This window comes from Triticum urartu, chromosome 3A (assembly GCF_056163025.1).
Source record: "Triticum urartu cultivar PI428250 chromosome 3A, HENAU_Tu73, whole genome shotgun sequence".
Classification (NCBI taxonomy): domain Eukaryota; kingdom Viridiplantae; phylum Streptophyta; class Magnoliopsida; order Poales; family Poaceae; genus Triticum; species Triticum urartu.
Window position 1 is genome coordinate 736,486,933 of NC_141875.1, and position 26,017 is coordinate 736,512,949.

The window sequence follows — 26,017 nt, forward strand, 5'->3', positions numbered from 1 at the left end:
CAGGGAACGACACGTGGCACAGCTATGCTGTCGGCATAGATTTAATCTATCCCTATGGCTCCTGCCACCAGGAGGCACCACAGTAAGCCACGTGGCATAGGTTTCCACCTATGCCGACGGCTTGGCCGTCAGCATACCTCCGCCACGTGGCTTTCCGTGATTCGTCGCCGCTTTTGACGGCGCCGTCCGTTGCCGTCAGGCGAAAAACACTGCCGACGGCTAAACTATGCTGACGGCCGAACGGGAGCCGTCGGCATAGGCTCCTATGACGACGGCTAAACTATGCCGACGGTCTGACAAGAGTACGCTGACGTGATCTATGCCGACGAGGTTATGCCGACGGCAGCCGTAGGCATAGATCTATGCCGACGGGAATTGACCTGGGCCCTGGGACGTCGGCATAGGCCACGAGTCCGGTAGTGACTCCCGTGTTTTTCTTATGCGTCCTGGGGGGGGGGCAACAGCTGGAGATGCCCTAAGGAATCATTTGCAATACGTTCTATTGAAAATCCCTGTCTTTCCACTCTCATGTTTTTCTTATTCCTTTCTTTTGAATTGAGGGGTGCACCCCCAATTTCATTTCATCGGTGAAAGGAACGGACAAACCGCATAACACGGTTCGGAACCAGTGTATTGAGCAACCCTTGATGGCATCAAGGGGAATGGAAAGGAAAAGCACATGGGGTTGACCATGCGGGGTTCCCAGCATATGCTCGACCTACAAACTGGGGCATAAGAAAGAGAGTAGCACAAGTCACATGCATAAGGGCGAGTTTTGTCATTGACGTGGTCTCTTATTTCCACAAATGCTTTTGCTTTCAGAAAGAGAGTACCACAAGTCACATTTTGATCTCTAGACTTGAAAAAACAATACACTAGGATCATGTGGGTAAACATGATGAAATGTAGGAGAGTTTCCGGGGCCTCAAGCGTCCTCTTGACGAGTTTCTGCCAAATTACTGCTCCAACACCCACAACAACAGTTTGTCTATGCTTCTTAATTAGGAAAACTCTCAATCCAGCCAAAGATTGGTCTCAACAGTGACCCGGATTTGAAGTCGCCACTTAGTTGAGGGGGTCCTAGCTTCTTGTGGACGATCGTCCATTTGGCATTACTGGGACGCAGAAGGGCCGTCGTGAACATGGTGTTGATGTGTGAAACGTCGTATAGAAAGATGGTGCCATCGCCATAGAGGATGCCACAGAATCCATGCAGAAAGATGGAGCGACCCTCGTTGTACTTGTTCGGCAAAGGAGGGAGATGGGTGCTGAATGGCTCGGGCGAGATGGTCGCGGAGGCTAGGGAAGGGGCCATCAACCAAGTAGCGGAGGGCCGTGCCGTGGGCGCTGTCCAGCCAGTTCCAATGGCCGGATGTCGGTTCGTTGACGTAGGTTGTCCTGGAGAAGAGGCATCCAAACTTGAGGTCAGGCTTGTTAGGTGCGAGGAGCCAATGTAAGAACGAGGTTTGCTTTCTTGCCGTCATCATATTCGTGTCGCGTGATGTATCATGCCATGCCTTGCAGACCGCTTGGAAGCGGATAAAATTGGCAACATAGAACGGCCGTCGCGAGACGTCGCGGAGCACGCATGACAGGTCGGTTTCTAACGTGCCGTCTTTGCTCTCTCTGCACATATGTATTGCAAAGATAATCCCGATTCCTTTCCCAATTATACATTGCCAGATGACGCGAGACACCCGGTGTTGACCTGGCGGAGTACGTAAAAGAGAGACCAGGCACGATATATAGTGTTTTAGCACCACCCAAATAGCTCAACTCACGGATCAACCTGTGGTTGTATGGTTAGAGGAACAGTGGAATCCTTAGTCCACCAGGATTCAAGTGTTGGTGCTGTGCGTGTGTGCGTTCATAGGAGTAAGTGTATGCGCGTATGTATGAGCGCTTGCGTCTGTACTGTGTTCAAATAAAAAAACTGGGACTCTGTGACTACAAAGTACAGACACGTATAACTTTGTCTTTTGAATTGGCCACATGCCCAAAAAAACTTCGTATTTTATTTTTATAATGAAAAAACTCTTATTCTATTAATCTATTTCTTCTATTTTTATTTTCTAATAGATGACAATTGTTTCAGATAAATCTACAAGGTGCATAGGAAAATTTGAGTTATAAACGGAGAATTTTCATCATAACTTCAACAAAGTGGGCGGCCATGTCGCCGCCGTCGTTGCTCCTCCTTGACCAAGCTAACCTCGAGGCTGCATCCATCCAAAGACAGTCCGCTGAGAGCGTCTAGAGCTTCTTTTTGGTGGGCATGCACCATCGTTATAGTTAAGAGGCCAGCAACCTCTATGGTCTTTGTCTTGTTGTAGTAGATCAACTTGGCATGGGACACTTTGCCGTGGTTACTGAAGAAGAGTCGCAGCTGAGAGCTGTTCACCCCAAGAGGCAAGTTGCGCACCAACACCGTGAAACTAGGTTCGTAATGTCTCACCATGATAGCGGCTTGCTGCTGCTTTACTTCTTGAGCCATCAGTGACCTCTTATTGATCTGATAAAGCAAAATCAATGTTAATTTGTTAGCACTTTGCCAATTGTGATGCTTATGCGATATTAAGGTTAATGAAGTATTCAACTAGAAAGATCTATTTCTGATGTCTTACTATATGTACCTGAAGTGGCGCAATGTCTGGCTGGGGGACAAGCCATGTACACTTCTTGCCATCCCATCCTGGCGGCAACCGCTCGACAAACTCGGCCTTCCCTTCAATGAAGTTGTACTCAAATGCACCAAGCTTCTCCTGCGGGAAGGCATTCTTATTGTTGTGGTAGACGAAGTATGCACACCCGCCATGGCCGCCTAGCCATGAGGCGTCTACGGCGAAGCTATTGGGTGACCCTAGGAACAGCACACGGTCAGCAAGGCTATGACCGTCTTTCCTCACCCACCGCATCTTCTCCGGCGTTGATTCCTCCAGCGTGTACACGAACACATAGAGACAAGGAGCCCCGCACTGAGAAGTGACACCATTGCCGGCGACCGATACCCACAGCAGCTCGCCGCGGGATTCCAACACGTGGCTGTATTGGTGCGTGTAGAAGAACCCTTGTCCCTGCTGCCACTCCCACGGCGGAGAGGGCTTCGGGACCAGCACGTCACTGGCCTTGTCGCCGTCTGGCGTGATGACGCGCCACACCGTATCCTCGACAGTGACAACGATCTTGCCTCGGTGGTACGCGGCGCAGGACTCAACCTTCCTGCTGGGGGTCTCAAGCGTCCTCTTGACGAGCGTCCACTTTGCATCGCCGGGACGCAGGAGCGACGCCCTAAAGCTGGCCTTGCGGCCTTTATCGGTGTGGGAGATGCTGTATAAAAGGATGGTGCCGTCGCCATAGAGGATGCCGTGGGGGTCACCCTCGTCCCACTGGAAAACGAGGCAGGCGGGTGACTTGTCCGGTGACAGGATCGTGGAGGCTAGGGTTCAGGAAGCGGTCGACGGTGAGGTACTGGACGGCGGTGGCGTCGGCGCGGCACACCCAGTTTCCTCTAGCAGCGCAGGGAGGCGGTGACGTGATGCGGTAGGTGGACTTGGAGAAGATGCACCTAAGCTTGCGAGGGGTCTGGTGGTCTTTGTCGGCCGCAGTGAGGAGCCACGGGAGGAACTGATGGGTCGTCGTAGTAGTCCGGAACGGCGGCGGCACGTCGCGTGAGTCGCGCCACGACCTGCAGACAGCATGGAGGCGGACGAAGTCGGCGGCGTCCTGCAGGCGGCTGGCAACGTCACGGAGCACGTCCGGCGCGAGGTCTGGCCACCGAGGCGCGAGGTCCATTGTGACGGCGGGATCCAGACGGAGAATTGATGAAATCTTTCGTTCCCTGCGGATTAGACACTTTATATGGAGAGTTATTTGACGGGCCGGTCACGAAACCAACCACCGATTCAATAGGGACACTTGTGCGCGGGACTAACTAATATTGTTTTTTTTGCGTCAACTAACTAATATTGCTGGTCCTTACGTTAACTTCAAGTTTTGTTCCCTCTTCCGTTGGTTCACCATTCCACGTATATTCAATCTCGAGAAATAAATGTCTCAAGAAAAGGAATCGAGAAAGGGCAGTACTATGCCCCGGCGCACCGGCCCTCGGCTGCTGACTGTTGGATTTGCACGCGTGAGTGGACGAGATTGCCCCGACCAAGTCATCTTCTTCCTCCCGCACGCACGCGTAAACACAGGAAAAAAATGGATCTCAGCGGGTCAGACTGCTCGTGCTCGCCCTTGGCCGCCGCGTCACAGCTCACTAGGGCCACTCGCCGTCGCAGCTCGCCGGGGGCACTCACCGTATGCAGCTCCACCGGGCCGGGCGTGTCTCTCTCCCTCTGGTTGCAGCACCGCCGGGTGAGGGTTCCAGCATTGTCGCAGTCTGCCGTCATAGCTCGCCGCGCACCTGTCACAGCACCACGCGCCATGCAGCTCCGTCGCCACCGCTCACCATTGTTAGCTAGCCGTTCTCGGTTTGAAGATTTTTTAGAAGCTTGTTGTAGCTTTCCTCCATGCCGGTTGCAGCTTTTTGCCGCTGCGAGATGCCGACCTCCAGCTACCTCGTATCCAGTTGAAGCTTTTTTCAAAGCTGGTTGTAGATTTCATGGTTGCCGGATGTAGCATTTTTCAGCACTGGTTGTAGCTCTAACGTACATCCGTCGAAGCCCCTGCTTACTTTGATTCCAACAAAAATGTTGTTGGTTCCAGCTCTGGATTTGCAGATTGTAGCAAAAACTAAAGCTGGTTCCAGCTCTGACTTTGCCGGGACAAAAATCATTTGCTAGAAAAGCCATTGCTGGTCGCTGCTTCCGCGGGTTGGAGAAAAGAGATTCTAGCATGCACGGTATCTACCGTCCATGTATCTGCCACTCATCATATTTACTGCGGTGCTTAGTTCATCTCAATCTGTGACCCCTAATTTCAGTACTTAATGTCATGTCAATCAGTCACATTTTCGCATGTGCGCATAACTTTCCTCCCTGACCAAAGAAACGATGCACTTGTATTTCACTCATCCATGGTTTTTTTATATGATTCCAAGTTTAAACCCAGTTTATTTTTGAATCATAAGTCTGATGTGTAATATGTTTACAAACCATATGTGCTTATTTCATTTTTGTAGACAATAGTCAATGTATTTGAGCCGTAAGAAAAATAAGTTTTCAAAACATATTCAATATTGGTCGTGTTTTAAATATCTCGTCAAAATAAACACATTTGTCCAGATAGAATGCAACACTTTTGTATTACAAGATATGAGGTATTTAAATCGTTTACATAGAAAAAGATAATATATTTCCTGATAGAGTTGCAATAAGGGGCACATCCACGCACAGGACAGGACAATACTTACGAAGAGCATTGACACACACAACCTGAGCAGGTGACGGGAGGGGTGGTGATTACTGGTTTGCATGCACATTGATTTCTTTTCGGCACGAATCTCAGTAACAAAATGAGTGGCAGATCCAGGCTAGGTATATACCGTGCACGGTAGTTTTGCCGCTCTCCCGCCGGTTGCCATGGTAGCAAAAAATCTTGCGGGAAGAAGCTTTTGCCTCGTCGTTTGCAACAAAATGAGGCGGCCGCCGACGACGACATGGAAAACACTCCAGGTGATGCACCAAAACTACATGCTGGTTCCAGATCTAGATTTGTCGGTTGCCGCAAAATCAGATGCCGGTTCCAGCATCCCCTGTGTCATGGGTGTGCCTCGCTGTCGCAGTTATGCAGCTCGTCTGTCGGAGCTGGGGGTTGCTGGAGCTGGAGACGGCGCGCTGGGAGAATAGCTGGAGCTGCGGATGAGAGGTGGTCGTGTGTGTGGGGAAATCACCGGCCGTGGTGTGGATGACGACCTCACCAGCGAGATTGGCTGCGGCAGGGGGTAAGGGACGATGCAGGAGGTAGACGGCAGCCTCGCCGGGGCCGCTCGCCGTCGCCGCTCGCTCGCCGGGGCTGCTCGCTTGCCGGGGCCGCTCGTGGTCGCAACTCTCCGTAGCAGCGGGTGGGACGGGAGAGAAGTAGGAGCGCGTGGGAGCGGGAGACCGGCCAAAGCTTCGGCCGGCGCACCATCTTTAAACGTTTACCATCGAGAAAATTGTAGAAGGAGCATATAAAACTTTGGGAGCCAAACGATAACGGTGGACAGGGGAACGAGCGACGTGCACATATCACTCACTCACTACATGTTACCTACTACTTTCTCTGTTTCAAAATATATGACTCAACTTTGTATTAATTTTTGTATAAAGTTAATACAAAGTTGAGCCATCTATTTTGGAATGGAGTAGCACCGAAGGCTCTTTTCGGAGAGCGAGTACCAACACTGAGTGCTCGAATCAGGTCACAAACACATGTATGGAAAAGCTATAGCTCATCATTCTAGGTGAAAGTAGACTGAGAGGGGCTGAGGGTGGTGGATCGGGGACATCTAGAACAACATCATAAAATGCAGTTCTCGCTTAGAGTCATCTGTGATACCGTTTTCAGGAGTACAATTCATATAATTAGATAGTCTTCCAGAACAGCACTAATGCAAATAGTAATAGCATCAAACCAAGATATATGCGATGGGCAAGACTAAACTCCTTCAATCCAACAAAATTCACATGTTGTTCCGATAGCCTCAGCGTCTCCACCAAGCTCACTTCAAGGATGCATCCACCCAAAACCTGCAAACAAGAAAAAGGGTATCCACCAATTGCTACACACCTATGAACCAACCAAAAATGGTCATGCATAATCTGATAGCCGCAAACACCCTTAATTAAGCAATACTATGTATGCACTGACCAGTCCGTCAAGAGTAGCGAGAGCTTCAGCCTGTTCCTCACATGCCCGAATCCTTTTGAGATATTCGTCTTCTTCTTACACCTCACCTTAGCTTTGGTCACTTTACCGTGCTTGCCGAAGAACAGGCACAGCTGAAAGCTATCCACCTCGTGAGGCAGGTTGTGCACGATCACCATGAAATAAGACTTGTAATGTTGGCGCTCAGGTCTCTCAATATGAATAATGCTTCTTGGAGTTGGAATCCTCTGTAGTTTCTTCTTCTTCCATTTCGAAGCCCTACGCCTTCCAATAATTTTCTGATCCAGTAAAATAAAATTTATTATGGAACGAAGGGTTACTAAATTTATCTAACCAATAAAATGAGGCAATACATAGTTTAGCCATCAGCTTATCTTATGCCAGTTGTTAAAACAAATAAACTATAGCACTACTAACCTCTATATTTAATTATAATGCTCATGTGTTGTCAATACAATTGTCGTTTCTACAAATATAGTGTTAGTGCATGAATTATCAAAAACGAGTTTTTTATTTCCAAGAAAAATAAATTTTTCTCACTTCAAATTCCATGCCAAGGGCCAAGGTTGTTGGTGAAAACAGAAAAGGACGAGAAGATTTTATGGCACAATGTCGTCGGAGAAATAAGTATATCTAAGTTGAATGGAAAACACTCACGTTTAGGACGGAATTAACTTTTTTGTAGTTAGGTCTACATCTAGTTATGCACAAATCATCGTCCCATCCATGAGGCAACTTTTCCACGAATTTGGCCTTGTCATCTATTCCCTCTGTTTCGAATTACTTGTCGCAGGTATGGATGTATCTAAATGTATTTTAGTTGTAGATACATTTATTTCTACGACGAGTAATTTGAAACGAAGGGAGTACGAGGTTGTACCTAAACACATAACATGACTCACATCATGTCCTCCTCTAACATGTTGGCCTCGACGTCATAAATGAAGTAGGCACACCCGCCGGCCACATCATGACCGCCAAGCCGTGAGGCCTCCACGGCAAAGCTGTTGGGCCACCCCAGGAATAAGACGCGGTTAGCCAGGCCCTACCGTCCTTCCTCACCCACTGCATTTTCTCCGGTGCCGCCATGTCTTCTTTTAGGATGTGCACGGACACCGAGAGCGCGCCAATTAGGTGAGGGACAATGGCCTCACCACGCTGCCACAGATCCATGTAATCTTTGCGGACCTGAACTGATGCCCAGAGAAGCTCGCCGTGGGACTCGAGGAGGTAGTTGCATTCATAGAAGTAAGGGCATTTCCAGTCGTTGGCCTCTCAGGAGGGGCAAAAAATCGCCCATTGGGAGTGCACCGGCGCTAAACCGCGCACTAGGGGCGTGATGCCCCCCAGTCGCGGCCCCCCACGGGTTTCTAAAATGTTTAAATTCGGTGTAAACACAACGCAAACACGGGCGAATTCGTTCAAATTTAAACATATTTTACAAAAAAAAAAAACTACCGCGGGCTACCCCGCCTTCTCCCTCGCCGCCCGCCTCGCCGCTCGCCCACGCGGTTCTACATGCCGAGGAGGCTGTAGAAGCGCGTGTAGTCACCGCCGTCGTCGTCGTCGTCGTCGCCCCCGCCTACGCCTCCGCCGTCCCTGCTGCATCCCTCCCCCGGTTGGCGCGGCGGGTTGGACGGTCCGGGGGCGTCGCCGTCGTCGCTATCGAGGACGACGACACCGTCCTCGTCCTCGCGCCCACGTTTGCGGGCGGCGATCTCCTCCAGGGCCCGGCGCTGCCGGACCATCTCCTCGCGCACGTAGTCGTCGCGCGACCACCGCATGGCGTCCTCGTCGGAGAAGCCGCGCTGGGCTATCTCCTCGTACTCCAGGGGGAGGCTGGACTCCACCTTGGGCTCGACGAGGGCGCCGGAGCTGCGGGTACGCACGCTGACAGGCGTGTCCTGGGGCTCCGGCTTGACGGGGCGGAGGTGGAGGCAGGGAGAGCCGCCGAACGAGGAGGAGGACACCCCGGTCTCCATGCGCCTCGGCGTCCAGGAGCTTCGGCTCCTTCCGCGGCGGCGTGAGAAGGACGGGGGAGCGGGGTACTCGAGGCGCGGCGTGTTGCCGCCCTCGATGTACTCGAGGGCGGACTCCAACGTGCGCCCGGGCACGCCCCACCACCGACGCCGGCCGGCGGCGTTGAACCTGCCGGAGGGCACGACGCCGTTGGTGACCTCGAGCTGCTCGTCGTGCCGGCGGCGGAAGTACGGCTCCCAGATTGGGCTGTCGGGGACGTACCGGGGCCCCTCCCTCGCCGCACGCGGCAAGGACGAGAGGATGCGTGCGATCTCCGCACGCCGCGCCGCGCCGGTGGGTACCGGAGGCACCGGCACGCCGCCAGCGCTGATCCTCCACGCCCCGGGCACCCGCATGTCCGGCGGGACCGGGTACTCGGCCTCGAAAAGGAGGCGAGCCTCGTCCTCGTGCAGATGACGGCGCCCGAATCCGTTCGCCGCCGCGCCGTCGCCTGGGAAACGCTCGGCCATGCTTTCTCAACTGGTGACGGCGAGAAGAGGAAAGGGGGGAAATGAGCGCGTCGTCGGTGGATGATCGGGGTGAGTCTCTCCGGCGCGCTTGCAGCCGGCTTTTATAGGCAGAGACGCCGCGTGGTAGGCTTGGCCGGCGCGTTACGCGTGGCGTGATTGCGTGGCAGCCGAGGGACGCGTCGCCCAGCCTTCACTGCGCCGCCCGTGAGGCATCAATGGAGGCTGACCGGCGCGGCAGCTTTGGCATTGATTCGTCGCGGGAAACGAGACGATGAGGACGACGAAGGGGCGAGAAGAGAGTAGAGTCGCTGACGCGGCGGACCCACGGCTCTTCGCGCCAAAAACGATTCGTCCGGCGCCCCCGAGCAACCCCCAACGCACCGGGTTCCGGTTGAGTCCGCCGGCGCCAATTTCGGCCTGAGCCGGCGAAAACTGAGCTCTTGGAAACGCGACTGGGCCGATTTTTTGACGCCGGCGGACGAAAAAACGCCTGGGGGGTCTTCTTGGGGGCGTGGTTGGAGATGCCCTAATCATTGCACTCCCCGAGAATCCACGGGCTTGGCACCACCACATCTCCATCACCGTGGTAATCATCCGGCATCACGACGTGCCAGAGGTTTGGCCCGGTGGTGAGCAAGATCTTTCCACGGTGATATGCCGCACAAAAGTTGCCACTGTCTGGGGATTCCATCGTCCTCTCAACGACTGTCCATGTGGCTTCGCCGGGATGCAGGAGGGCGGCCGGAGATGTCGCGGAGCACGTCTGGCGGCAGGTCGCACCACGGTGCTGGTGCTTGCTCTGGAGACTGATAGTTTTGGCCACGGCAGATGCAGACGCAGGGACCAAGACAGGCGCAAGTACACGAGGACTCAATAGATTGGTTCTGACTGACGCACCGGTGCCGTCGACCTCTGGCCATAGATCGATGTGGTTTGGCTTCCCAGGGATCACGTGTGCGTGCAACTCGTTGAGCTCTGCTTTTATTTTATTTTCCCACGCCATGGACGCACCTTCAGGCTACATATATACAGTATTACCAAGACGACTAGCACATACGAACACGGGCACGGACAGGACACGGACTTGTATTGCCGCAAGACATGTACAATATAGGAGACTAACTGTTAGTCTGTTATATAGACGTGTTCATCAGTTCACACTTACGACAGGTACTCTACATGAGCTTGCGGGGCTAAAAGCCGATCTATGTGTACATTGGTGGGGTAGAGACTTTCAAGTACAAGACAAGTTACATGTGATTTGAACTTACTCTATCTCTACCTCCTTATTGTGAGTATTTAATCAAAAACTACCACATTTGCCGTAAACATGACGGAAAATTACCACTCTACGTTTTTGTGTGAAAAACTACCAAATTTTTCCTAAGCCGTGGCAAAAATCGCTCGCTTCGCCCGCGCTAACCCCTATTCTGACTGGTTGGGCCCGCCAACAGTTGCCACGTGGGCTAACGGACGGCCGGCGCGCGCTGACGGCCGTTAACGGCCCGTCCGCTGTCGGAACGGCGGCTGTCGGTCGGGTGCGGGTCAAGATCTGATCCTCTCCCCTCTCGCTGCACTCTCTCCGTCCTCTCCCTCTCTCTGAACTAGGTGGCGGCGGCAGCGACGACGATGGCGGCGGTGGTTCCGGAGGGGGGCGTCGGCGATATGGGTGGTGGTGACGGCGGCGGCGACACTGGCGGCGGTGGCACAAGTTTGGACGCTGCGGGCTCAGTCGACAATTGGTTGGGGAGCACCAGCTTCTCGACGCAGGCCGGCTCGCAGCAGCAGGAGGCACAGCTCGCCCAGTCATCGCCAATGGGTTGCAGGTATGGAAATATCATCTGCTAGGTTAGCTGCTTCAATCTGGCAAATTAGTAAGATGTGTTTGTTAGAGCTTGTTGGACATGTGTAGTAAACTGTATTGCACTTGTAGCTCTATCATTTTCAATTGAATTCATGAGCACCTATTTCTGCAGTTTTGCTGACAAGAAGTAGGAGATATGGTTTCATTTAGAAGGAAGAAACCCTGTGAAAAGGGGTATATATGAGTCGGATATATATTTTGTTACTCTACAATCACTCATTACTAGTGAAGGGTATGGGCAGAGTGATTACATGTACTATGTGAAGGAGGAGGAAATTGGATCTGAAAGAGTAAAGTATTTAGGTAATGAAGCTAGTGTTCATGAAATGTTGGAGTTTTTTAATCATGTCAATGTTGTGAACATAAGGGTTGTGAGAGATGTTGAACCTGCAATAAGTACACAGCCTATTCAGAATTACATGAACACTCAAGAGAGTTGCTGTGTGCAAAAGGTTGTGGAGCAATCTGAGCTTCAGAATGAGATAAATGATAGAAAGGCTCAGCTTGAGAGGAGCAGGATTCAAAGAGAGGCAGATTTGAACCACTTTGAAGGAGACACTGAAGTGTCTGAATTTTGTACTGATGATTCAGTTCATTCAGATGGGAGTGCTGAAGCTGTTCAACAAATGGAAATAGAGTGTGCCTCTGAAGAGGAAACAGCATTGCAAAGTACTGCTATTGTGAAACATGTGAAGAACCCTGGGCCAACTAGCAGATGTCACAATGAGGTAGAGAAAAAACGTTTTGAAGATTGGTTTTCTGAAGCAGATGAGTTTTGTTTTGCTGGTGATGCAGGCATAAGTGATGAGGAAGAAGAAGATGAAGATGAACTACCATACATCATGAAGAAGCCAAAGACAAAGAGTAGTAAGAAAAAGATGAAGGAAAGGGTATATTTTGACCCTTCAATTCCCAATTCACATTTACTCTTGTGCAAGAGCTTGTGTTTTGATTCTGTTTACCAGTTCAGAGAAGCATTAAGAGATTTTCATACAAGGACTTTGAGGTCTTTTCACTACCACAGGAACACTCCAACAAGAATTATTGTTTGGTGTTCACAGAGAGAGCATGGATGTGAATTTTACATGTGTGCCTCCAGGATAGCTCATGAAAGAACATTTTGCATTAAGAAGTGTAACATGGAGCACACTTGTCCAGCATCAGCAAAGAACACAAAGGTTACTGCTAAGTGGCTTTCCAAAGCAGTTGAGCCTTCTCTTAGATCAGATCCTAGAGCACATGTGGATTCACTTATTAAAAACAGCAAAGTCAAGTTTTTAGTTGATGTATCAAAGAGTGTGGCCTATAGGGCAAGGAGGAAGGCTATTAAGGTTGTACAAGGTGACCAGAAGGAGCAGTACTATAGACTGAGGGACTACCTACAAGCAGTTCTTGACACAAACCCTGGTAGCAGGTGTGTAGTTACAACATTTGAGGACCCAGAAACCCCTGCCCCAACTCCTAGATTTAAGTACATGTTCTACTGCTTGCATGCATCAAAGCAAGGAATTCTTAATGGTTGCAGGCCCTTTATAGGTAAATATATAACTGCATTTTGTTCAAAATATCTTGTTGTAATTTTTTGGTAGCTAATTTGGGTATGGATGCAGGGCTTGATGGTTGCTTCATCAAGCTAACCACTGGACAACAAATTCTTGCAGCCACACGAAGAGATGGCAACAACAACATCTACCTCATAGCCTTTGGTGTGGTTGATAAGGAAGATTCAGAAAGTTGGACATGGTTCTTAACCCAGCTAAGATGTTGCATTGGAAGTGGAAGCAAATTTAGAACCTACACCATTATTTCTGACAGGCAAAAGGTATGCAACCTATCTTAGCCAGTAGTTCAGATAAATATAGTTATTACTGGTTTTATTTGTTTTTGTTCATGGCCATGGTTATTAATTTACAATCAGGGTCTTCTTAAGGCTATAAATGAGGTGTTCCCTGATTCCCCTCAGAGATACTGCCTCAGGCACATCTATGCAAATTTTCAGTCAGCTGGTTTCAGAGGAGCAGAACTAAAAAAGCTAGTAGATAAGGAGCTACTCATTCACCAAACATGGCCATGAATTAGCAATGGTAGAGCTTAAAGCAGAGTGTGAGGATGCCTGGAAGTGGCTTACAAAAATTCCAAAGGAGACTTGGTGTAGGTCTTCAATGGATTACAATTGCAAAACTGATCTTGTTGTGAACAACCTTAGTGAGGTTTTCAACAAAATGATCCTTGATGTTAGGGCCAAACCAATTAGAACTATGTTTGAAGGAATAAGGACTAAGCAGATGATCAAAAGGCAGAAGACCAGGGAAAAAATAGAGAACAGCAGGTGGATGATCACACCCAACTATTCAGAGAAACTAGAGGAGAATAAGAAGTATGCCAAATTTTGTGAGGCACATAAGGCTGGTCCTGACATTTGGCAAGTGTCTAGTAAGGAAAATCAGTACTGTGTCAACCTAGCTACTAACCCATGTGACTGCAGGAGGTGGGACATGACAGGTGTGACATGCAATCATGCAATAGCAGCAATGAGCAAGATTCCCATGCACCCAGAGGACTATGTGCATGAATTTTTCAAAAAACCACTATATATTGAAGCATACAAAGACATAGTGTACCCTGTCCCTGGTCTTGGATTCTGGCCTGACACCCATACTCAGGATATTGAGCCACCAGTGTTCAAAGAAAAAGCAAGGAAGAAACAAACAGCTAGGAGAAAGGGCCAGTTTGAGGTGCCTGCACCAAAAGACACAAGCAGGATGGGAACAATTACATGCAGCAATTGTGATCTACAGGGCCATAGATTTACTTAATGTGGGAAAGCTCTAAACCCAAGTCTACAGATGAGAAACAACTTACACCAGGTCATTTAAAAATTGCATTCTTTGTTTAGTTAATAGTTGTTTAATTATTTTAGGTCTGCTCTATGTACTAACTATCTCAATTCTGTCATGCAGGAGAATAGAGAAATTTTTAGGGGTTCCTCTAGTGCTAGTCACCCACCTCCAGAACCACCACATCAACACCAAACTTCACAGATGCCAGCCTCATCTGCTCCACCTCCTAAAGCAGTGAGGAACAGAAAAACAGCAGCAGATAAGAGAGCTTCAGCATCAACTGTTTCTGCAGGAGCAGCCAGGTCTTCACCAGCACCTCCAACAGGATCAGCATCAACAAGAGCTCCAAGAGGATCAGCATCAACAAGAACATTCAATGCACCAAGAGCATCCACTGCAGAACCAGGGATATTAGCAGGCAAGAGGAAGAGGAAACCCCCTAGCAAGTTTGCACTATATTTTAGTGCTAGTGGAAACCATTGAAACTCTGTTACTAAGTTTGTATTCTGCTACTTAGTTTGATTGTATGGTACTAAGTTTGTGCTCTGCTACTAGACTGCTTAAATTCAGACATGTGAACTTGTGTGCAATGTTGAATGTATGGTTGCTACTTATTTGTGCCCAATACCAATGGGTTAAGTGCTAGTGTTTTGTTTTATTTGTTTTACTTTGCCATTTATGCAGTTTAGGTGCATGTTTTAATTTGTTTTTTTGTTTTACTTTGCCGTTTCTACAGTTCAGAAGTGACTGCCAAATTCATTTTAGAAGAAAAAAATATGCACAAAAAAATGTTTGGCCTAGGGCTCAAACCCAGGACCAGTTGGTTGTAACCATGCGTTCAATACCAATGGGCTAGTGCTAGTGATTTGTTTGACTAGTATCGGCCAAACTTATTATATGTTGCCCACCACGTCGTCTGTTCAGCATGCATTGCAGCCGCCATCGTGGTGAGCGTGCGTTGAGTAAACCCAGCCGTTTCGGATTCTACGACTTTATTACGTGTCCACCCACCACACTCTCTACTCACTCGCCCACTCGCCGCTCGCACCGCCCACTCTGCTTCCCCCTCTCTCTCCTGTCAAAATCGCCGCCGACAACCACCACCGCCGCCGTCGCCATGGACTGGCAGCTGGCCATCGAAGCTCTCACCGGCAACAACCAGGAGATGCGCGTGCAGTACAGGGAGATCGCGCGCCGGTTCCCCAGTCTGGCAATGATTAGGAACCACGCCCGCGCCTCGTGAAGGTGATGACAGCTGCTGAAAAGCAGCGCGCCTTCCCTACCGGCCGCACCATCCCGTCGCCGTCCCTTCTGCTGTGGGCGATGCACGAGGTGCAGCGCTCCCCCGACCCCAGGCAGCGCGCCCGATGGTGGATGTACCGCTCATCCACCACGCCGTCGGCCGCCGCGGACCACGTCACCAATGCCGTCCTCGTGCTCCCAGCCCCAATCAACAACGCCTACTGGGAGAGGCGCAACCCATGGGTCCTTGGGCCCTCTGACGACTCTGACGGCAAGTCTTCAGACGACGAGTCCAGTGAATATGATGAGGAGGAGTCCTCTGACGCATCTGACGACGAGGTGGATGAGGTCGTCGTCCTCTCCGAGGATGAGCCGGAAGTGCAGCTGCTGGCTCCCGTCCTCGACGCCGTGGAGGGGGACAGGAACCTCCCAATCCACGTGGATGCGCTGCCGGAGGTCGATCTCCTAGACGGCGTCGTGGTGAAGCAAGAACAAGATGGCGGCGAGGAAGATGTGGTGGAGCCGACGCCGGGCAAGAAGAAGAGGGCGGCCGTGACTGCAGTGCGCCGCTCCCAGCGCCTGAAGATGCTGAAGAAGGAGGAGTGAAGTGCTGCCTTCAGTTACTTCAGTGCAAAAAAATTCAGTTTCGTCAGTCCTGAACTTTCGTAAGTTCAGTAAGTTCCTAGGTTCAGTTTCGTCAGGCAATATCTACTAATAGTTGCTATCTATGTCAGGCACTATCTACTACTAGTTACTTTCTATGTCAGACACTATCTACTACTAGTTGCTTTCTATGTCAGACTATGAATGGCAGTACTATCTATCTATGTCAGACTATCTATATATGTTACTTGTTACTTGCTACTTGCTACACATGTTAAGTTATTTGTCACACTATCTAAGCTACTTGCTATATATGATATATGCACACATGATATATGCAGAGTAAAGCAACCTCATCATAGATAAAACATTCTTACTTACTTAACTTAACATGAGTACTCACTTAGCATAGTAGGTCTTAACATAATAGTCATTACATCATAGATAAAACCAACTAGTTCTTAAACCATAACAGTACCTTCCTCCCTCATACCATTCTGAAAGCACATGAAACTTTCCCAAAATATACACCTAACATGCATGACATTCCAAGGCTAGCTATATATATAGGCCTACTAATTACTTAACCCACACACCAAGCACTTCACTCATTCATAATTGCCTTAATCCTCTCCAGCTTCATCCTCAAGTTGTTTCTTCTTTGCATTTAGATCATTGATTGCCTGACTTATCTCAATCTTTTCCATACTTATCTCAATCTTTGCTTGATCCTCAAGTTGTTTCTTCTTTGCATTTAGATCATTGATTGCCTGACTGGTATAGTCCATGTCATGAGACATCTTGCTATCTTGATAGTCAAAAAGCTTGGATACATCTTCCACCAACTGGCTATAGTTGTTTGACAGGAAATCAATTTCCTTCTATAGCTTGGCCACCTCTTTCTCATGGGCTTGTTTGTCCTTCACCCTCCCCAAGTTCTGCTCATGGTACATGTCCCAAATCCTTGTTAGGCACCTTTGTAGAATCTCTGGCCAAGGACCATCCACCCACTCCACAACCCCACAGTTCACACCTACATCCTACAGAAGCAATTATTCATAATTAAGCACAAATCACTTAGTAACAAACTAAGTACAGATAACCAAAGTTCACACCTACATCAATATGCTCTCTGAACTATGCAAACATAATTATAATTCTTTCATAGTAAGCACACAACACCTGACTTGGCATCAGAGATAAATTCAGTTAACAGCTATATTAAGCAGTAAATATAAATTCATTTAACTCTGTTCTTTTTCAGTTAACAGCTATATTCAGTAAACACCTAACTAATACATTCAGTTCACAGTACACTAAAGATCTCTGCATGTAGGTGTTCTCAGGTTCAGTCATGTATTGAATTCAGTTAACTAAAGATCTACTTTCACATATAGCTTCCATATGTATGGCACTTTCAAGTTTCAGTTCTAAACTACATCACACATCTCTGCACCACATGCTGCACCACACATCTCCAGCAGCAAAACACATCACACATCTCCACCAGCAAAACAAGTTAGCGTTCAAGATTTAATACCTGCTGCACAGGACAACCCAAGAATCGCCTCCCAGTAAAAGCACCTTCAAAAGCCACCATCTTCTTCGGCCTCTGATGATGCATCATGCATGTCGGCTCAGATTCAGTGTAAGAACCACAGAAAAATGGTTCCACCACAGCGTCAGGGGTTTCCTGCAAAAGAAACTTCGAATCAAACCAAAAGCAACTTGGGATCTCCAACTTGGATGAACTAACTCAGGGAGTCCTGGATTAGGGGGTGTTCGGATAGCCGAACTATACCTTCAGCCGGACTCCTGGACTATGAAGATACAAGATTGAAGACTCCGTCCCGTGTCTGGAAGGGAATTTCCTTGGCGTGGAAGGCAAGCTTGGCGATACGGATGTTCAGATCTCCTACCATTGTAACCGACTCTATGTAACCCTAACCCTCTCCAGTGTCTATATAAACCGGAGGGTTTTAGTCCGTAGGACAACATACACATCAACAATCATACCATAGGCTAGCTTCTAGGGTTTAGCCTCTCTGATCTCGTGGTAGATCTACTCTTGTACTACCCATATCATCAATATTAATCAAGCAGGATGTAGGGTTTTACCTCCATCGAGAGGGCCCGAACCTGGGTAAAACTTCGTGTCCCTTGCCTCCTGTTACCATCCGGCCTAGACGCACAGTTCGGGACCCCCTACCCGAGATCCGCCGGTTTTGACACCGACATTGGTGCTTTCATTGAGAGTTCCTCTGTGCCGTCGCCATCAAGCCCGATGGCTCCTACGATCTCAATGGTGATGCAGTCCAGGGTGAGACCTTCCTCCCCAGACAAATCTTCGTCTTTGGCGGCTTCGCACTGCAGGCCAATTCACTTGGCCATCTAGAGCAGATCGAAAGCTACACCCCTGGCCGTCAGGTCAGATTCGGAAGTTTAAACTACACGGCTGACATCCGCGGGTACTTGATCTTCGACGGATTCGAACCACTGCCAAGCGTGTCGCACTGTCATGACGAGCATGATCTAACTCTGCCGCCGAACAGTGCCCTGGAGGCCGCACCCGCACCAGTTCCGACCCTTAGTTCGGAGTCAACTGCGCTGATCGAGGATGGGCGGTTGGACGCCACCTCGGGGGCTACGATCCAAACGGCGATTGAGCCGAACACCAGCCCCGTACTCTGCGAGGCTCGTGACTCCAAGGAGCCAGACTCCTCTCCGGACTCCAAACCCTCCGCGCCCCTGCTAGTCGAATCCGATTGGGCGCCGATTATGGAGTTCACTGCCGCAGACATCTTTCAGCACTCGCCTTTCGGCGATATCCTGAAGTCACTGAAGTCTCTCTATTTTTCAGGAGAGCCCTGGCCGGACTACGGTCAGCAAGGTTGGGGTACGGACGATGAAGAAATTCAAAATCCACCCACCACCCACTTTGTAGCCACTGTCGACGACTTAACAGACATGCTCGACTTCGACTCCGAAGGCATCGACGGTATAGACGCCGATGAAGGAGATGATGAAGAACCAGCGCCTACTAGGCCCTGGAAAGCCACCTCGTCATATGACATATACATGGTGGACACCCCAAAAGAGGGAGAGGGCGATGGAACGGCGGAGGATGACCCCTCCAAGAAACAGCCCAAGCGTCGGCGTCAGCGGCGCCGCTCAAAATCCCGCCAACACAAAAATGGTGATTCCAGCACGGGAGGTAATAATACTCCGGAGAGTGCCGAAGAAAACCCCCTCCAGCAAGGTTTAGCACAGGAGGATGGAGAAACCAGCCCTCATGAGAGAGCGGCAGACAGAGAGGTCGAGGACGATAATTATATGCCTCCCTCCGAAGACGAGGCAAGCCTCGACGACGATGAATTCGTCGTGCCAGAGGATCCCGTTGAGCAAAAGCGTTTCCAACGCAGGCTTATGGCCACGGCAAGAAGCCTCAAGAAAAAACAGCAACAGCTCAGAGCTGATCAAGATTTGCTGGTAGACAGATGGACTGAAGTCCTTGCGGCCGAAGAGCATAAACTCGAACGCCCCTCCAAGAGTTACCCAAAGCGCAAGTTGCTACCCTGATTAGAGGAGGAAGCACTTGATGTGGCCGAACGGCCACCTCGTGGCCGCGACAGAGAGGCCTCCCGGCCCTCCACTCAAGCCGCACCCCGTACCAAGGCACGGGAATATGCGCCGGACTTACGAGATATGTTGGAGGACAAGGCAAGGCAAACACGATCGATCTACGGATCACGTGGGCACCTCATGGCTCAAGACGGTAAACGTCACGCCGGCCACAAATTTGGCAGGGCCGAACACAGTAGACAAAGCTCATTGGAGCTACTTCATGATATCGCCCAGTACAGAGGCGCCGCACACCCACTATGCTTTACAGACGAAATAATGGATCATCAAATCCCCGAGGGTTTCAAACCCGTAAACATCGAATCATATGATGGCACAACAGACCCTGCGGTATGGATCGAGGATTATCTCCTTCATATCCACATGGCCCACGGCGATGATTTTCACGCCATCAAATACCTCCCACTCAAGCTTAAAGGACCAGCTCGGCATTGGCTCAACAGCTTGCCAACAGGATCAATCAGTTGTTGGGAGGACCTGGAAGCAGCATTCCTCGACAATTTCCAGGGCACTTATGTGCGACCCCCAGACGCCGATGACCTAAGTCATGTAATCCAGCAGCCAGAGGAATCGGCCAGACAATTCTGGACACGGTTCCTAACAAAGAAAAATCAAATAGTCGACTGTCCGGACGCTGAGGCCCTAGCAGCCTTCAAGCACAATATCCGTGACAAGTGGCTGGCCCGGCACCTCGGACAGGAAAAGCTGAAATATATGGCAGCACTCACGACACTCATGACCCGCTTTTGCGCGGGAGAAGACAGTTGGCTCGCTCGTAGCAACAATATGAACAGTTAATGCCGGATTCAGAGGCTCTAAATCCGGTCAGCGGAAGAAGCTATTCAAAAGGAATCCTAGGGGGCCGTCCAGCTTGGACCGAATACTCGACCGTTTGTGCCAAATACATGGCACCTCCGAAAAGCCGGCCAATGAGACCAACAGGGATTATTGGGTGTTCAAGCAGGCAGGCAAGCTAAGCGCCGACAATTAAGACAAGGGGCTGCATAGCGATGACGACGAGGAGCCCCGGCCGCCGGACAACAATGGACAGAAGGGTTTTCCCCCACAAGTGTGGACGGTGAACATGATATACGCCACCCACGTCCCCAAAAGGGAGCGGAAGCGCGCGTTAAGGGACGTATACGCGGTAGAGCTAGTCGCCCCAAAGTTCAACCCATGGTCCTCCTGCCCGATCGCCTTTGATCGAAGAGACCATCCCACTAGCATCCGTCATGGCGGATTTGCCACATTGGTTCTAGACCCAATTATTGACGGATTTCATCTCACTAGAGTCCTCATGGACGGCGGCAGCAGCCTGAACCTGTTTTACCAGGATACAGTGCGAAAAATGGGCATCGATCCCTCGAGGATTAAGCCCACCAAAATGACCTTTAAAGGCGTAATACCAGGTGTAGAGGCCAACTGTACAGGCTCAGTCACACTTGAAGTGGTCTTCGGATTCCCGGATAATTTCCGAAGCGAGGAATTGATCTTCAACATAGTCCCATTCCGCAGTGGCTATCATGCACTGCTCGGACGAACCGCATTCGCCAAATTCAATGCGGTACCGCACTATGCATACCTTAAGCTCAAGATGCCAGGCCCTCCTGGAGTAATTACGGTCAATGGAAACACCGAACGCTCCCTCCGAACGGAGGAGCACATGGTGGCCCTTGCAGCGGAAGTACAAAGCAGCCTCTCCAGGCAGTTCTCCAGTCCAGCCATTAAACGTCCGGACACCGTCAAGCGCGCTCGGAGTAACCTACAACAAGACCGCCTGGCACGTTCCGAGCAGGCGTAGCAATGCGGCCCCAACCCCAACCCTCGCAAAAAGGCGACGCCAGTACTTCGCGTCCATAACTACGCTCTGGAAATACCATGGGCATAGGGGGAGGGGCACCATCACGGCATGCCCAAAACACGGCTTAAACCGCACCAGGGGCTGCCGATTCTTTACTTTTCTCTTACTTCCAGGACTCTACTCTTCGGAAGGCCTGTTCGGCAGTTCAATTGCCGCACAAACGATGCAAGGACCAGGGAAGAAGACAAGCCATGCCGCATTACGGAAATCCCAGGTGGTCTCTATCACGAGCAGTATACCTATTTCGCATACTATTCTGTAGCTTGCCCCTGGAGCAGACATGTTAAATAGCCCAACTTTTCGTCTGTCGCATTACTTGTATCGTTCTGCTTTGATCGCAGCTATTTTTAATAAACAATGCATAGCTTTTGTCTATTTTTTGCATTATCTTTTTATAAATAAATGTTCCCTAACGACATGTTGCACCCGTACAACTTGTTACGGCCAAAATACACCAGGGGCTTTTAGCACCCCTCAATATGGTGTGTGAAGTCAGAACACTTTCACAAGTGCGGCACCCCGAAATTGTAGCACTATATGCATCAGCTCCGAATCATGTCTTGGGTCAATAGTTGGGTTTGCCCGGCTCCTACGTTTTGGTGCCTTGCGTTCCGCTATATCGGCTAAGGTAGCACTAGGAGAACCACTGCGATTGTGCCCCAGTTGAGCTGGGCCGAGCACCTCAGTGGAGAAAGCTAAAACTAACTGTCATGATGAAGCGAGAGCTGGTCGCTGTTCGAGAGGTTTTTTCGAGTCCCTAAAGACTTATGCCGCTTAGGGCGAAGAGTCAGCTCTGTCCGGCCAAGGCATGGATAGCGCCCCGAACTCGGTCTTCCGAATACTAGGGGCTTCACCGAAATTTAAAATTATAGAATTCTATGGCTAAGTGAGAGTGTTCACGCATTATAGTCCGATTGCCTCGTTCGTTGGTTTGAGCGCCTCCCTCGAAGGACCCAAATATGGGAAAAAGAGCGCCCAGGTTTATCCCCGAACACCCCAGCACTAGCGGCAAGGGGGCAGAAGCCGATGACTCGCCATCTCTCAGTATTGATAAACAGCCGCACAGAAGGTAATATTTTAAATTCAAGCAGCATTGCTCAGCGCATATGAACAAGTTTTCAGCGCACAGGACAAACACGGGCGAGTTTTACTCAAAAATTACATCCCTAGTACATTCATCCGCCACAAGGCGGGCACCCTTCAGAACATCCTTATAGTAATTTTCGGGCTTGTGATGCTCTTTCCCCGCTGGTGGCCCGTCCTTCACAAGCTTCTCCGCATCCAGCCTGCCCCAGTGCACCTTAGCACGGGCAAAGGCCCTACGGGCACCTTCAATACAGATGGAGCGCTTGATGACTTCGAGCCTTGGACAGGCCTCCACCAGCCGCCGCACCAGCCCGGAATAGCTCCCAGGCAAAGCCTCTCCAGGCCACAGCCGAACTAGGAGGCCCTTCATGGCCTGTTCGGCCGCCTTGTGGAGCTCGACCAGTTGTTTCTGAAGGAAATATGCCCTAGAGGCAATAATAAAGTTATTATTTATTTCCTTATAATCATGATAAATGTTTATTATTCATGCTAGAATTGTATTAACCGGAAACATAATACATGTGTGAATACATAGACAAACAAAGTGTCACTAGTATGCCTCTACTTGACTGGCTCGTTAATCAAAGATGGTTATGTTTCCTAACCATGAACAATGAGTTGTTATTTCATTAACGGGATCACATCATTGAGAGAATGATCTGATTGACATGACCCATTCCATTAGCTTAGCACCCGATCGTTTAGTATGTTGCTATTGCTTTCTTCATGACTTATACATGTTCCTATAACTATGAGATTATGCAACCCCCGTTTACCGGAGGAACACTTTGGGTACTACCAAACGTCACAACGTAACTGGGTGATTATAAAGGAGTACTACAGGTGTCTCCAAAGGTACATGTTGGGTTGGCATATTTCGAGATTAGGTTTTGTCACTCCGATTGTCGGAGAGGTATCTCTGGGCCCTCTCGGTAATGCACATCACTTAAGCCTTTCAAGCATTGCAACTAAATGAGTTATTTGCGGGATGATGTATTACAGAACGAGTAAAGAGACTTGCCGGCAACGAGATTGAACTAGGTATTGGAATACCGACGATCGAATCTCGGGCAAGTAACATACCGATGACAAAGGGAACGACGTATGTTGTTATGCGGTCTGACCGATAAAGATCTTCGTAGAATATGTAGGAGCCAATATGGGCATCCAGGTCCCGCTATTGGTTATTGACTGGAGACATGTCTCAGTCATGTCTACATTGTTCTCGAACCCGTAGGGTCCGCACGCTTAAGGTTACGATGACAGTTATATTATGAGTTTATGCATTTTGATGTACCGAAGGTTGTTCAGAGTCCCGGATGTGATCACGGACATGACGAGGAGTCTCAAAATGGTCGAGACATAAAGATTGATATATTGGAAGCCTATGTTTGGATATCGGAAGTGTTCCGGGTGAAATCGGGATTTTACCGGAGTACCGGGAGGTTACCGGAACCCCCCGGGAGCTAAATGGGCCATGATGGGCCTTAGTGGGAAAGAGAAGAGGTAGCCCTACATGGGCCGCGCGCCCCTCCCCTCCCTTGGTCCGAATTGGACAAGGAGAGGGTGCCGGCCCCTCTCTCTCTTTTCCCCCCTCCACAAGTCCTATTCCAACTAGGATTGGGGGGGGAATCCTACTCCTAGAGGGAGTAGGACTCTCCTGGTGCGCCCTATGTGGCCGGCCAGCCTCCCCCCCTTTGGTCCTTTATATACTGAGGCAGAGGCACCCTAGAACACACAAGTTGATCCACGTGATCTATTCCTTAGCCGTGTGCGGCGCCCCCTGCCACCATAGTCCTCGATAATATTGTAGCGGTGCTTAGGCAAAGCCCTGCAGCAGTAGTGCATCAAGATCGTCGCCACGCCATCGTGCTGACGGAAATCTTCCCCGACACTTTGCTGGATCGGAGTCCGGGGATCGTCATCGAGCTGTACGTGTGCTAAAACTCGGAGGTGCCGTAGTTTCGGTGCTTGATCGGTCGGATCGTGAAGACGTACGACTACATCAACCAAACGCTTCCGTTGTCGATCTACTAGGTATGTAGATCACACTCCCCCTCTCATTGCTATGCATCACCATGATCTTGCGTGTGCGTAGGAAAATTTTGAAATTACTATGAAACCCAACAGTGGCATCCGAGCCTAGGTTTTATATGTTGATATTATATGCACGAGTAGAACACAAGTGAGTTGTGGGCGATATAAGTCATACTGCCTACCAGCATGTCATACTTTGGTTCGGCGGTATTGTTGGATGAAGCGGCCCAGACCGACATTACACGTACGCTTACGCGAGACCGGTTCTCCCGACGTGCTTTGCACAGAGGTGGCTTGTGGGTGACAGTTTCTCCAACTTTAGTTGAACCAAGTATGGCTACGCCCGGTCCTTGCGAAGGTTAAAACGGAGTCAAATTGACAAACTATCGTTGTGGTTTTGATGCGTAGGTGAGATTGGTTCTTACTTAAGCCCGTAGCAGCCACGTAAAACTTGCAACAACAAAGTAGAGGACGTCTAACTTGTTTTTGCAGGGCATGTTGTGATGTGATATGGTCAAGACATGATGCTGAATTTTATTGTATGAGATGATCATGTTTTGTAACCGAGTTATCGGCAACCGGCAGGAGCCATATGGTTGTCGCTTTGTTGTATGCAATGCAATCGCGATGTAATGCTTTACTTTATCACTAAACGATAGCGATAGTCGTGGAAGCACAAGCTTGGCGAGACGACAACGATGCTACGATGGAGATCAAGGTGTCACGCCGATAACGATGGTGATCACAACGGTGCTTCGGAGATGGAGATCACAAGCACAAGATGATGATGGCCATATCATATCACTTATATTGATTGCATGCGATGTTTATCTTTTATGCATCTTATCTTGCTTTGATTGACGGTAGCATTATAAGATGATCTCTCACTAAATTATCAAGAAGTGTTCTCCCTGAGTATGCACCGTTGCGAAAGTTCTTCGTGCTGAGGCACCACGTGATGATCGGGTGTGATAGGTTCTACGTTCAAATACAACGGGTGCAAAACAGTTGCACACGCGGAATACTCAGGTTATACTTGACGAGCCAAGCATATACAGATATGGCCTCGGAACACGGAGACCGAAAGGTCGAGCGTGAATCATATAGTAGATATGATCAACATAATGATGTTCACCAATGAAACTACTCCATCTCATGTGATGATCGGACATGGTTTAGTTGATTTGGATCACGTAATCACTTAGAGGATTAGAGGGATGTCTATCTAAGTGGGAGTTCTTTAAGTAAATTAACTGAACTTAAATTTATCATGAAACTTAGTACCTGATTAGTATCTTGCTTGTTTATGTTTGATTGTAGATAGATGGCTCGTGCTGTTGTTCCGTTGAATTTTAATGCGTTCCTTGAGAAAGCAAAGTTGAAAGATGATGGTAGCAATTACACGGACTGGGTCCGTAACTTGAGGATTATCCTCATTGCTGCACAGAAGAATTACGTCCTGGAAGCACCGCTGGGTGCCAAGCCTGCTGCAGGAGCAACGCCGGATGTTATGAACGTCTGGCAGAGCAAAGCTGATGAC

The 26,017-nt window shown here is 49.5% G+C and overlaps 2 protein-coding genes and 1 pseudogene across 2 annotated transcripts; 2 read left to right on the forward strand and 1 right to left on the reverse strand.

The window, feature by feature from the left end:
- Positions 1-2,130: 2,130 nt before the first annotated feature.
- On the reverse strand, positions 2,131-3,796 carry LOC147982459 (uncharacterized; annotated as a pseudogene).
- An 8,210-nt stretch (positions 3,797-12,006) lies between these two features.
- On the forward strand, positions 12,007-13,006 carry LOC147982460 (uncharacterized). Its single transcript, XM_087545692.1, has 2 exons — positions 12,007-12,702; positions 12,777-13,006. The coding sequence occupies exons 1-2, from the start codon at positions 12,009-12,011 to the stop codon at positions 13,004-13,006; spliced, it is 924 nt and encodes a 307-aa protein (XP_087401818.1). The 5' UTR covers positions 12,007-12,008.
- Positions 13,007-13,247: 241 nt separating this feature from the next.
- Positions 13,248-13,982, forward strand: LOC147982461 (uncharacterized). Its single transcript, XM_087516310.1, has one exon. It carries the CDS (start codon positions 13,248-13,250, stop codon positions 13,980-13,982), a length of 735 nt encoding a protein of 244 aa, XP_087372436.1.
- The last annotated feature ends 12,035 nt before the right edge of the window (positions 13,983-26,017 follow it).

Excerpts from the sequence above, each read along its gene's own strand:
- LOC147982460 (XM_087545692.1), top strand. The coding sequence starts at position 12,009 with ATGAAGAAGCCAAAGACAAAGAGTAGTAAGAAAAAGATGAAGGAAAGG. Across the intron at positions 12,703-12,776 it reads TGGTTGCAGGCCCTTTATAG|GGCTTGATGGTTGCTTCATC; the intron begins GTAAATATATAA and ends GTATGGATGCAG.
- LOC147982461 (XM_087516310.1), top strand. The coding sequence starts at position 13,248 with ATGGTAGAGCTTAAAGCAGAGTGTGAGGATGCCTGGAAGTGGCTTACA.